The sequence below is a fragment of the Gobius niger genome, assembly GCF_951799975.1.
Source record: "Gobius niger genome assembly, chromosome: 15".
Classification (NCBI taxonomy): Eukaryota; Metazoa; Chordata; class Actinopteri; order Gobiiformes; family Gobiidae; genus Gobius; species Gobius niger.
In genome coordinates, this window is record NC_136866.1 from 8295168 (window position 1) to 8309391 (window position 14224).

Here is a 14224-nt window from a genome sequence, read left to right on the forward strand (position 1 = left end):
ACGCCGAACTGGAGAAAAGCACTCGGTTAAGGCTCAAAAAAAAAGCTCAGTTCTGGTCATGATTTTTCCGATGTTATTTAAATTTTTGACAGTTCCATGAATATGGCATTTATTCTCAGCTTAACACCACAGCCTAGATCTCTGTAAACATTAGTTTGAGTTTTGCCTTCATTGTTCTTTGCTCCTGGACGTGTTAAAAACATGCGTCATAAACTAAATCATTTCGTCGGTGCCATGTTTTTTGTGAAGCGTTGGGAAGGCGTTGCTGTAAATGTTGTGGCAAAGGGGGAGAGGATCAGAGTGTGGGATCCGTGTAATCTTCCACAGAGCTCTGAAAAACACAGTAAACAGTTCTCCTCCTCAGCCTCGTAACGTCCGTCTATGATGTCATGTGTTGTTTCATTCGTTCATGTTTCTAATAACTATTATTGTAGCCTTGTTTCTTTTCTGTTTTCCAGGCTGCACAAAATGAAGAATAAAATACAATATAAAACTGGAGTATTGCGATTTTTTCAATCAATTCAAACAAAAGGCATTCGCAATTTGTTGTTGTTTGTTTTTTCATTAAATTTTTCATCTTTTAAGTTTTTTTCTTAAAAGACGCCAACTCTAAGAACTTTGCACTTTTTAACCTCTTGACCCCCACCTGAACTGAGCACATTTTCTCCTGTTTGGCTTTACCCAAATCTAAAGGCTTCTTGAAAGAAATAGTGTCAAAACAGCGATTAAAAATTATGATAAAAACAAGGCAAAAAAAAACGAGACAAAAGAGATGCAAACGTAACCAAAAAAAACATGATGAAAAAGTAACAATAAAGTGAGAAAAGAGCGGCAACAAAATGACAACAAAGAGCAATGAAAAAGTGGCAAAGAAAGCGACAAAAGACCCAAAAAAATGTGACAAAGGAGCGTCAAAAACGTGACCAAAAAGCGACAACAAATGTGAGGAAAACGCAACAAAAAAGTGGCGTCAACAATGCGAGGAAAAAGGTCTGTGTAGCTTTCAAATGAGGCGTTAAACTGGCCTATAGTCTGTGAGCTACAGTCGAAGCTTTTAGATTTGGGTAAAGCCGAATTGGAGAAAATATGCTCGGTTCAGGCTAAGAGGTTAAGTTACCACACAATTCTGTTTTAGGCTGTCTTAGATTCATTTTTTTTTCTTTCAATGATTTAGCAAAATCTCGTGTCACTTAATAAAGCTGTAATTCTGCGATATAGAGAGCAATACTAAGATATAGAAAGAGGTTTAATAAACTTGAATAAAGCATGTTTGGCTTTCCAGCTTTTGTCCAAACCACATGCACTCATTCATTTCTTTGTATCTTCTCACATGTGTTGCTTGGACTGATGCTTATCCACTTTATACACCGTCTAATTAGCTTTGTGTCCATCTAGTGGGCTGTCTTGTGCTCCCCTGTGTTCTGAATGAAAGCCCCTCCCCATCACAGTAATCCTTGTAGGGCATTGGCCGGCTCCGGGACACCCTCCGCCGCCCCGACCAGTCGCCTCCGCTCCATATGCTTCCGAGCCACGCCCCCCCTTCTTCTTAAAGCGCCTCCGTGGTTTCAATGGAGCCCCAGTCCCGTCACTGACAGCCCGTGTGCGCGCAGCTCCACCTCCGCTGCTCTCATCCAGCGATCCCAATCTCTTTCAAATATTTCATCACAATCCGACCAGCTACATCCTCTGTTTAGTGCTTATTTATCCTCCCGCTCTCGCTCTCGAAACCAATCCAGTGTTTTTCTTTGTCCTTGTTTTTTTTTTTAGCATAATCTGAGCACCTGTGCAGAGTGGAGTTGCCCGGGCAGACGCGCACTTTATTTTGAGGAAGAGAGAAGAGAGAGGGGGGAGCGAGGCAACACACGAGAACTCTTTTAAGCAGCATTTTGCTTTCAAGATATGTGGATTCAAAGGAACTGAACTCCTAAACCATCCTGTTTTCCAGCTCCGTTCGCCTCCCCGGGAATGCTAAAAGTGGACTGATGGATGTTTCAGAACTGTGCATCCCTGACCCCCTTTGCTACCACAACCAGTAAGTGCATTTTTTTTTGCTCGTGTCAGTTTTTTCCGAGTAAAGTGGTGTTTCCGTGATCCTCAAACGGGACAGCGGCGGAGCTTATAGTGAGAGTGCAGCTCCTCTGTCCTGGGACGGTGCAGGGTTGCCCAGGTCGCACTACAGCGCTGCCCTAACAGCTGCCGGTCTTTGCATTAAGATGCAGGTTTTCGCCCACGCTACAAAAGACAGAGGGGGATTAATGGACATGAAACTCCCTGTTGCGATCAGGCAGCGAGATTTTACGAGTTTAAAAAAAAAAGTTATTTAATTTGTTTATTTACAAGTCTCCAAACCGTGATGTTTATCGTCCTGAGCGGAGTGACATGAGGCCAATATGTTTACTCTCTATAAAAAGCAGACTTACCTTATAGTGTCTCATTGCGACGGTTGCATGACTAATAAGAGGCTTTCTTTCGTCTCCTTTAACCCAATCCGACTGACTGGTTTACTGACATCCTCTTAAATTAAGGCCCTAGATGGGATTGGAGAGCTTCAAACTGCTTAGCACTTTTTACTGCAGCAGGGCCAATGCTTAGATTTGAAAAGTGATATCGTGGCTTGGGAGACGGGTGAAAAAAGTGCAGCTAATTTCTCTTAATTTCTTCCGCAGGTAAAAGCGGTAAATTAAATAGCCTTAAATCCGCATGACGATCTGTGTATCTGAGTGTATTTTATCACGATTCTATTTTAGACCTAACACTTTCAAAACAAGCTTGTATTGTTAAAGTTTTTGTAGTAAAGATGTGAATTACGTTAATTTTTTAATTAATTTCTTTTAAGTGCATTGTTTTTGTTCATTTTGTATTTTTTGCGAGACTGCCAGTGTTACAAAACCTTAACCGTAAAGTTTCATCAACAATATGTTCAGGTTATTATAGGTACAGTATCGGTGAGTGTCTTTACTGTGTGTAAAGGCAGCAGAGGCTGGTGGATAAACTGTGGCTTATTACAGTGTAGTCTGTGTTTGACGGCTGCAGCACAGGCTGTCACGGAACATATTCAAGCCTTTGTTTTTACATTTGCACTTCAACAAACCTGAATTTAAAAAGCAGAAAACACACTTATGTGTCTGATTCTGATTTTTATGTGTCTGATTTTGACATTAATAAATATAGCACTCCACATAACCTACGGCACAAAACTTTTATTTTTGAACATAGCAAAACGCATTTACAAATACTTGATGATTGCAGGACAATATGATCGAAGACGTACTAGATTCATAGTTTGTTTTGTCCGCGCGGCAGATCTGCTGACACCTGTAGTGGCTTCAGTGGACCGCAGCTCTGAACCCTCAGAGACACTTGTCTCAATAACCACTCTGCACCTCCCAGAGAAACCGGCCAATCCAACGAGAACCTGATGTACATTCAGTCAAATCAGGGGTCTAACATAGATTTATACATTTAAATAAACGTGCTTTTAAAAGAACATTAAACAAAAAAATTTACATTATTACCCAAAAACAAAATATCTACAATGGAGAAAACTAATTCTGTACATTTTATAAAAGAAATTCTTCAAGCACACTCTAACAATAGTCCTCACACTCGTGTTCTAGTTTCTCTATAAATCATGCGCGCCTTTTCCCCTCACTGTGCTGCTCCTAAAGCTGGCCTTTAGGAATGCTCACACTACACACTGCACACTTCGTACAGATGAGAACAACCTGAGATCTAAATTTAGTGCAACACCTGACTGTGTCTGTCACACTCAACTCATCAACCATTGTTGTTTCATACACAAAATGTCTTTTATATTAATAGAATCACTCAAACACTTTGTGTCAGCATTTAAATATGCTTTAACAGATGTGTTTTACATACAACACACACTATGTTGCAAAGTAAGCACATTTATTATACACATTTTATTACAATTCATACAAAGTCCATTAAAAAATAGAAGTAATTATGACTCAATAATGAGACATTTAGATTATTTTTTTAATGCACAACCTTATCATATTAAGACTCATAGACGTATTTTTGTACTAGTTTCAAATTTGGCCAAAAAAAATAACTTTTAAAATAAATTTTGTGTAAAACCAGGAGTAATTTGTCACAGTGAAGGCCACTTGTTGGTAAGTCTTGGAGAGCTAATAGTTTCTGAAAAAGCTCTGGAGCTTAAGCTTCACCTACAGAAAACAGTCTAAATGGATAAACTAAAGGTTTGTCTAATGTGTGGGTTTGTTAAGTCACTGTTATTGATGATGATTGATATTGTCTGTAAGGAAGTATGTGGTAGTCTGTTCTGATAGAGCTATATCTGATGCCCTCAGTCACAATGGAGCTTTCACAGAACGGTCCGAGGACGAGTCCCAATGAGTTTGTTTTATTGATCAAATAAAATGAAGAGATGCAGAGTGTCTAAGCAGAGCGCGGGTCAGAGGCATGCTTAATTTAATGGGCCTCATCATAGCAGCGCGAGGTCTCACATTGTGAACTTAATTCCTCTTCACCACCTTCATTTGCATTGTGTCAATTGACCGGAGTGCTTACTGTATCATCTTGAGTCGCACTTGAAATTCAGCCCATGCCCTAATACCATTAGGCAAATGCAAAGTTGTGTCATTTACACATTTGGGAGAGCAGAGAGAGAAAAGCCAATTTGCACAGGACAAGAGTGGCTTGTGATTATCAGTGGACGTTATTACTGTGGAGAAGCAGACGTTTGAAGGTTATGTTTCTGGCCAGTAATTGAAATGCAAAATAACATTAGGATCGATGGCCATCTCTGTTTATTTATGAAATCAATATCGAAACTGTCCCTCATGAGTCCCCCTGTGATTCCCAATGACGGCTTAAGTCTGTCCTCATTTATTCTCTCTCCCCCATAACCTCGCTCCTGTGGCTCTCTTTAAAAGGCAGTTAGGGGTGTGTTTGACTTTGCGGCGGAGAGCAATTTCCTGGAGGTGCAGGACGTGTATGTAGATGGGGGGTGATACTCCAGGTACGCAGACATCATCCATGTGGGAAATCTATGCAGTTTGGAGCCGTGACATTGAAGAGGCCATATGCTGAAAGTTGTGCGGTAGAGAGTGGGACTGTGCCAGGGGGACGAGTGCACTCCAACTCACTCAGCGAGTCTGCGCTGGTGCTTTGCAACAAGAGGAGTCCAGGGGAGGATGCAGTGTGCTTTCCCCTGGATTACAGCGCTGCTTTCAGTGCAAATCTGATGGTGCTGATTTGGTAGATACTGACCACTAGGGCTGCACAAAAAGAGGAAAAAATATTCGATAACCGTCGTTAAATATTAAAATGATATTGAGATAGTTTACCAAACCATTTCAACACAATATTCCATAACATTTTAAGCAATTCTTCTTTTTTTCCCCATCTAATTGTAAAACAAAAGCGCCTTGAGTGCCTAGTGTAGGTGGAAAAGTGCTGTATAAATAGAGACCATTTGATTTCGGTTGTGTTGGAAAGAAATATGTCAATCTTGGTCCCATGAAAAACCTAATAATTTTGGGATTTACATACAGTGTGTGGCCTCTTGCGATAATAAGGACATTACGTCACCCAGTACTGTATTAAAGATCATTTCATTGTATGTGGTGTAGCCTGACTAACTGTAAACTCTCATTATTACAACTTACTTTACTTACACGGCCAATACATAACACATCCCCATCCAAAATTCAAAACTTTTGCATCTCAATATATTCAGTGCAAAGTAAAACCAATGCTTTGTGTGAATCCGTGTTTACCACAGTGTATTCTCCAGACATATATGCCACGCCACCTCGGAGCATAAATCATGCTTTTAAATGTTTCCAATGCACTTTTTGATGACCTTCATTTGCACACGTCGCCGTTGCTACTTAACACTGGGGCGACACGCGGTAGCCCCATTTTGCGGCTGGCGTGGGCATTCATTTCCCAGACAACCCCGGCTGCACACTAACAGTATAATCTATGTGTCAGGCGGTAAGGGCCACTCAGTTTAAAGCTGATAGAGTTTGCCCCAAACAAGGACAGCCTATCATAGAAAGATTAATGAACTAATTTCATGCATGGCTCCGTGGCTCTGTCCTTCTGCCGCTGCTTCCATGTTCCACGGTGAGCGCGGCAACATGATTTACGCCGCGCTCATTGCTACGAGCTTAACCTCATGCTTAACAATAATATTTCCCCTCAGTGGGAAAATACGGAGCGAAGTATAAAGAGGGATGTTAACCCTTCCTGTCCCAAGCCAAGGGTAGCACGAGGTCATGGCGATTGCTCACAAAAACGAATATGCGTGAGGTCTGGCTTCCCCTGCTAATTTATTAGAGCGATGAAAATGTGTAGACAGGGAGACACATTTCATGGTTTAGAGAGGAGCCGGATTCGGGATTTATGTTGGGAACACAGCGGGATCTGCGCCGGTGCCAACTACAGGACAGGTGCCAGAATACACGTGTGCGAGTGGAACATTTGGGATTTTTAAGTCGTTGGCAGGACACACTCTCCGCCGTCGCACGTTGGTATTGAAACTAGATGCTTATGGTGTGCGAGTCCAGACAGTGGCCTCTAAAGTCCCTGGGCAGAAATCTGGTGCTCCGCTCGCAGGAGGACCGTCCCGAACAGAGAAGCCAGGTGACCTTCACGTCCGCCTGATGAGTCCTGCTTGTCGGCTTGCTGCATTTTTTTTCTGCACAGCCGAGCAAACACCGGCCCATTAGAGAGTGGTACAGTGCGTGTGTGTGTTTGGCGAAGAGAGTGGATAGAGCAACAAATCAAAACATCTCCTTATATTAAACATTATAAAACAACAGAGCTATTTCTGTCCGTGCAAATTGGCGGTTTGTGCTATTATTTCATTTGGACAGATCCGAAAGCACCCATTACAAATTTCCATTAGATCTCACACACACACACACACACACACACACAAAACATCTCCCCAGCGTTAGTGTGTGCTAAGTGCGGAATGAACTACTTTTTACATATGCCACAATGTACCGGTCCTTTGGGAATCCCCTCTATCCGGCTGCGATGATGTATTAACTGTTAGCGCGCCGCTCTCCGCAATTCCCTCAGATGAAAGGAAATTTATGTTACAATAGACTATAGGTATAGGCCTTAACAAGGTTTAACACAATCCCGCCGCATCCGTCATGAACCACAGCGCTCCCCAAATGAACGTAATGCTGTATCGCGCCATCTCCAACTATGTTAACAGTGCTGGCTGATTAAAAATGCATAAGGGGCGTCTGGTTTATTTTTTCATGCCTCATCTGGAACAGGAAGGAAGCAGGGGATCAATAGATGTGATCTGGGCCCAGGGGGTAAGGGCTATCTCCTGCTCGTCCCGTTAGCAGTTCAGAGGGTCTCGCCGTGTCAGGACCTATGACTTCATTTTTTTTCAAGCAAAATGCGGATTTCCAGGCAGTGAAGTGACAGAAATAGCTACACTCGCACGACCTGTTTTCAGCCATTGAGACACAACATTTATGAGAGAAATTATTTGGTGTTGAAAGCCTCTAGTAAGATTTTAATATATTTTCTCCAATGGGGTCTTGCCATGTGTAAAACCTGCTAGCCCGCTAGTTTTTATCTCCTCAAACATGTCCGCGATTCGTCAGTGTTTCAATAATCTTCCGAATGTTAAACGCTCTTGGACGTGGAAAGTTTTGATTCGGAGACATTTGGAATCTAATCAGTCCTCGTCGTATCCAAAGCACCGCCGATTTTTAGTCCGTTTTTAAAACATCTGCTAATACTCACTTTTGGAACAGCTGCTTTTTGATCCATAAACCGCATCGTCCATTACCTATTTGTGAAGTTTATAATGAAATGTGGGATTAGAGAACTTAATCCTGGGTCAGCACCTCTTCCTCCACCAACCTCTCTCTTAAATCCAGTGTAACCCGGCACCGGCCAATGGCAGAGGACCCGGCACTATCGATTGGGTCATGTATTACCCATGATCTTCCATATGCTGCTGAGGGTAACACCTCTCTGTCCATTAACCGCCTTCTGGAGTTTCATTCATTCATTTCCTTCTGGCACCAGACCAATTGCGGTCATTGTTTGCAAGATGTATGGGGCATCTGTTGACAAGCTCGTTAGTTACCATTTTGCCTGGAAGAAATAAGCCGCCGCAGTATATCACTTGGCATTCCTGCGCATTAATGGTTGTGAGTGTGTAACATAATCTATCAAACTCAGATAAACCAGTTATGTGCTCGACGAGCGCACTTCATCACAGTCTCTCTTTCAGTGAGCCAGCAGCAGAACCGACCGAGCAGCTTCACACGATTATTGTGTTTTACTGTTCTCTCTGCGTTCAATCTAATGTAAGATGCATTATTAGAAAACCAATGCATTTGTAAGAAATGTAATGGCCGTCTAGTGTTTAGCATAAGGGGACATGTTATTGACTTAAGTGCAGCCTGTGACTAACTCTGTCTGTTTGTGTGTTTGCAGGTTGCTAGCCAGAATGCCCGCTGAAGACCGGCACCTCACCTCCAGCTGTGGTTCTTATGTTAAAACCGAGCCTTCCAGTCCGTCCTCGTCTCTGGTGGACACTGGCAGCCACCACAGTCCCAGCGGAAACTCGGACGCTAGCGGCGGCTACATTAACGGCAGCAACGGTCGCTCCCACGCCCTGGACTCTCCGCCCATGTTCAACCCGGGCATGCTGGGAGCTGGAGGGGCCTGTTTGAGGCGATACGAGGAATGTGCGGGCGGCATGGTGGACGATTCGCCCATTAAGTGCGAGTACATGCTCAATGCCATCCCCAAGAGGCTGTGTCTGGTGTGTGGGGACATCGCCTCGGGCTACCACTACGGCGTAGCCTCCTGTGAGGCCTGCAAAGCTTTCTTCAAAAGAACGATACAAGGTATATCCCAAGGTATTTACCAAAGTATTGCCCATCTGCAAAACAATGTGTTACTTCCAATAATGAACTTAAATAAGACTCACAGACATGAACATTATTTGTATAGTCAGACGCTAATGACATTGTAATGAAATGTGTTTAAAGCGAGGTTTAGAAAATGATCCAGCTACATGAACACGCTCCTTTGAGGGAAATCCCACGTAAAGGTTGTCATAGTGCAGGTATTTGTATGCTGCGTGTCATTTAGTCCACTCAAGTACAGAAACAGTAACATGTGACTTTGCATTGTCCCACACACACTCCTGCCTTCGCTCTTTCACAGAGGACAGGCCCATAATGAACCTACTCTGTCTGTCAGTCGTCCCGAGCCACGGGAGTTTCAGTCAATAACAATCAGTGTTGGGTGACTGTAATTAAGAGCCAGCATTTCATTGGGAGAAAGTCAAGAAAAGTGGGAGGTGTGGATCTGTGCTTTGCCCCAGGGCCCTGACAACACGCCCCCCCCAGAGGCAGGACAGGGCCCAATTAGAAGCTCAGGCACGTGTGGCCAGGGCAATAACAGCGGAGGGGAGACGCAGAGGACTCCTCTAAATAAAAGGCAGCGGGACGAGGGACAGGACGTGGTCATTCACTGAAAGGAGAAGGCGCTCTAATGGAATGGTAATCAGAGAGGGGGTCCCGGCCCCGCTAAAGGAGGAGGACAAGGAGAGGTCCAGCTTGAGTAGAGGGGTGCGCGTGGATAATAGCATGGCATAATAATATATCAAAATTTAGAGGGAAAATAAGAGAGGTTAAGGACGGATATTAGAGTGGTTGAAATGTCCTTTGAGGAATAAAGGTGGACACAAGACCTGATTAACTAAGAGGCTACAGCGACAGTCAGCTTTTACAGGGAGCAATTTAAGACTGTTGTGAACCTGGTGGCTTCACCACAAACGCACACACTGAACTGGTGACCGGGGGTTTGTTATTGTAATGTTATTTATATCAGGACAAGGAGCACGGCTGCACAACTGATCACAAAAGAATTGACGTTATTTGAATGGTTGCAGATTACAAATAAACAATAAAAACATATATCTTCTCTCCGTGGGGTCTTATAATGTTACAAGCTGATATTCCCATAGTTTTCTCTTCTACATACATGTTATGAAATGTATTAGTGAAAAAGAAAGTTCATTTTTCACTTATTTGTTAAAATATGAATCAGCTGTAAATTAAAGTTGCACGACTTGTGAGGAAAAATTCCAGTTATGATTGTTTTCTTCAAAAGTGAGCAGCACTGATGAGGAGCGACAGTTTGTATCATACATTCCTTATGAGCCTCAGTGACGAGTGTTTCACTGCTGATCAAAACTTTGTATTAACACAGACATCTCCTAAAGCAGGCAGCGTGTGCTTGTCAGTTGTCATCAAGTCTTGTGCATTGTAGATTTTACAACAGCGTCTACACTAATAGACATTTATCTTATTAATTCAACATTGTTTACAGAGAAAGTGAACATTCATCTGAAGAGTTATACATGATCGAACAAGTAGAAAAGTAATCAGTGAAAACTTTTAATTATTATCACATTGTTCTCATGCACAAGATTCAGATTTTACAAAAAGAGGAACCATTTCCTTCATCATTCATTTATATGTATAATTATTCTTCCTTAATTCCATGAAAGTCCCAGTGATCTTTCAGAATTACAGCTTCAGGGGAGTTACGGCCCCAGAGGGAAGCCTATTTTACATGTTTTTCGTGACAGAGCAAACCAGAGCACCCGAATGAAACCTACACAGACATCCGCGCAGTATTTGTCATTCCCCCAGTCAAAACTGCATTTGTTTAAATTTCCAACATCAGGCAAAGCTCTTTGAATGCATTGCTGCAGTGTGTACCCAGCGCGAGCTCTCTAACGTTCAAAGCGCTCTCTCTTGCTCTGAAAGCTGCAGCCGCCTCTGCCAACCTGCTGGCGTGGTGCCGCCACCCCTCGCTGTGCATGTGACCCCACTGGCACCACTGATGCCAGGGATCCTGACAAATGTTGGCACCTTCTCCTTGACCAGCACGAGGTTGTATGTGTGCGGAGGCAGGGGAGCGCTGGCAGGTCCGCAACACACAACACCTGGTTTTCTGTTTTTAGGTCCCATTAATACTTCTCTGGAGCGGCACATTGTTTAAACATTCGATCAAGGGATTTGGAAGCTTGGGAGAAGGGATTTGTCATTGGATTCTCAGGGTCATATTAACTTTTGAAGTGAGCGCGTAATGATCCGAAACGAAAATGTTAACCGGAACTTCGGGGCTGGGTTTTTAGTGGCAGCGGATTCAATGTGTCTGCGTTTCTGTCTGTTTTTGGATCCGAGTGATTAAATTCCATAGGGCCAAATATTTCCAAATCGAGCCCACGAGCGTCGAGACTGACTTGAATAATACATCGAGCTTTGCCACATGATATGGCGGCCTCAGACGGTCTAGTCTAACAGCGGCGCGCTCTTCGCGGCGCAGCATTATGCAGAGTGGGGGCTATATGTCCATCTTATAGCCGCTCTGTTGTTGAGGGAGGGCAGCTTTCCCATCATCCTTTAGGTGAAGAAGGATGAGCCGGAGAGGGGTCGCGGTGAGCGCCAAGAGAGGACGCGCTGCATTAATGAAGCTAATTTGTCTGTGAATCAAAGTGGGGGGTGGGACGGCGCTTTTTACATGTCCCATCAAAACGCCACTAAACCCCCCCCCCCCTTTCTCCTTCAGAGTCACATGGGGTCACCTTGGGACAGGTGTCTGTGTGTGGCATTTCATTTACCGCCTCTTCCCATTAAAGCAAAAATGTCTTCTTCTCTTTATTTTACACTGTTGAACAAATGACAATGTTTTTTTTCTTTCTTTTTTTTATTCCGTCCCCTACAGGGAATATCGAGTACAGCTGTCCGGCCACCAATGAATGCGAGATCACCAAAAGGAGACGCAAATCGTGCCAGGCCTGTCGCTTCATGAAATGTCTCAAAGTCGGGATGCTCAAAGAAGGTGAGTGCAATTAATTCAGAAGCTTGTTTGTTTATTTAGAGCAAATTTACAGCCTTCGTGATCTGGGGGCACTTAGCAATGACAGTGAAACACTTTAGGAAAACAGCAGAGAGGGATACAGACGTAAAGATCACTATGAGGGCTCCATAGAAGAACACACAATGTCATTCCAACAGCAGACATAAGCTACAGCATATGATTTTTGATGAATTTTTTGGTTTAATGTCTGCAAACATGCTCTGAAATGTACCGTTAGCAGTGAATGTGGTTGAGTGGTCAGTGCCGGGAGCTCCTTGTGGCCTGAGGGGGGGACACATAGTGACATCACCGCGGTCTTCTCTTACCTCTCCCGCTCTGGTCAGCGCGGGGAGCCTTTGCCTCGGCGACAGGGCAGAAACTTGCTGAGTTTGGATGTTCCTCCTCTGACCGTCTCAGAGCTGTAACCGTACTCTGAAAAAGCACAGGCTGTTTTCCCCAGGACCGCGGTGTCCCCTGGGTGCTGGGTGTCTCCCGCACTCGCACGCTCACTCTATCTGTCTCTCTGCCCCCCCCGCTCCAGTCGGCCATATTGATCCGCTAAATGCTTTCCGAACACGCCGCCTCACTTCCTGCATGTGTTGTTTCTCCTCCTCCTCCTCCGAGACCTCGGGGAGTACTCTTGAAAATCTAGCCCATAGATTTTTTTTCCTATTTTTCAAAGGCTGTATTTTTTTTAGCTTCATGGATGTGAACCTTATCTTAAATGTGCTGCAGTATTCAGGAATGATGGTTTTTTTTCTCTCTCCCTTTAGCTTCCAAATGAAAACACAATTTTTATTAATAAAAACTAAATTCACTTTCCAAAACATTTGCAATTTCATTGTTATTTAGGTATCTATGGTAATTAGTCATCAAAGTGGAACTTCTGCGTTATTTCACTCATTCATTATCACTTTCGTTTTTTATTTACATATTTTTTGACAGTTTCACCAGTAAAATATGTTATTTCTGTGTGGCATAATGGCCTTGTAGTTGAGACTCTTCACGCCTTCTCTCACTTAAAAACTATCATCTCACAACAAGCCTACGGGTAAAAATAAAAACTTTTTCTGCAAAATAGTTTGTGCAATATGTATATAAACATTAAAACACAGCTATGTGGAAGAGACTTGAATAGTACTTGAATATAGAATAGTCTTGAAATCTGACATAATGATAAACCTTTTATAATTTATCAGACTTAAAGTTAAATGTTTTTTTTAATAATTTCGGTTCTTGCACTTTTTAAAATAAATGAACTTTCATACCATACTGAATGGATATGTGCACATCTAAGTGTTTAAACATAGGATGTCACACAAGGTTCATGCACATATGTGCTGTATCTGAAAGAAGATACTTTCGTCTTGAGAACCTGTTTATAGGCCTCCATAGAAACACAAACACTCGTAATATACTTTATATAAACTGTGGTCACACTGGTTTGTCATCTTCTGCCAGCTCTAAACCGAACACATCTTGTAATAGCAGCTAACGGCAATTAAATGCTGTTTGTGGTCGTAACACAATATAGGAACATGATTGCTAATAGAATGCTCGCCATTCACTGCATGCTAATATATTTGTAACAGTAAAGGGTCGACTCTTTCTTTACAAGCTCCCAGTCTTGATGTCTTCATCCTGCCCCACATTCTCCACTCTAAGGTTTTGACTTGTTGCCAGCTAAAAAAATAAGTTACAACTATTAAGGGAAAACAGCGTGACACTGTGTGCGTGGCGAGTCCTGCTTTAGCCGCAGACACATCATCGCGAGACAGAGGCGGATTTCAACATGGCAGCTCCCACCACCTGCTGCTCGCCGCACAGTAGGCCCTTCTCCGAAAGTGATGGCATTCAATTAAAAGGAAGAGGGACATTTAATCGCGGCATAGTCCCGCGCCGTGGCCTAACTGACTCTTTGATCGGGGACGCAGTGGGGGATAGAGGCTTGCCCCACTTCGTGTAATGAGATCACAGCAGAACAAGTGTCCCGAAGCCGGTCATGGAAAAGGAATCATCGTTGGTGAAAAATGAATGCAGGTGTCATGTACAAAGCCGCTCAGTCCGAAAATAAGACGTTGGTTACTTACTGTATGACATAATGGAAATGATAAGATGCAATGATTAGTCGCCGGGGTGAGGGATGAGATGCCTGGGACTGGAAATAAAGACAAGTCGCTGGGTGTGGTCTAATCCTCTCTGAGCTATCATGTTTCAACTTCAAGACATTTAAAAAGCTCTGTTATATCACACTTGGGCTATTATCTGCTAGTGGTGACAAAAACTGGCATCATTTTAGCTCATT

General features: G+C 43.2%; 1 protein-coding gene across 2 annotated transcripts in view; it reads left to right on the forward strand.

Annotated features, from left to right (window-relative positions):
• Positions 1-1587: 1587 nt before the first annotated feature.
• Positions 1588-14224, forward strand: part of LOC306974597 (steroid hormone receptor ERR2-like) — a 29731-nt gene continuing 17094 nt past the window's right edge. The window contains exons 1-3 of one of the 2 annotated variants that reach the window (XM_079571909.1): positions 1588-2032; positions 8473-8900; positions 11785-11901. In XM_079571909.1, coding sequence (XP_079428035.1) covers positions 1983-2032; positions 8473-8900; positions 11785-11901 — 595 coding nt within the window. In that variant the 5' untranslated portion in view covers positions 1588-1982. The remainder of the gene's footprint in view (positions 2033-8472; positions 8901-11784; positions 11902-14224) is intronic. The other variant, XM_079571910.1, reaches the window with a different exon arrangement.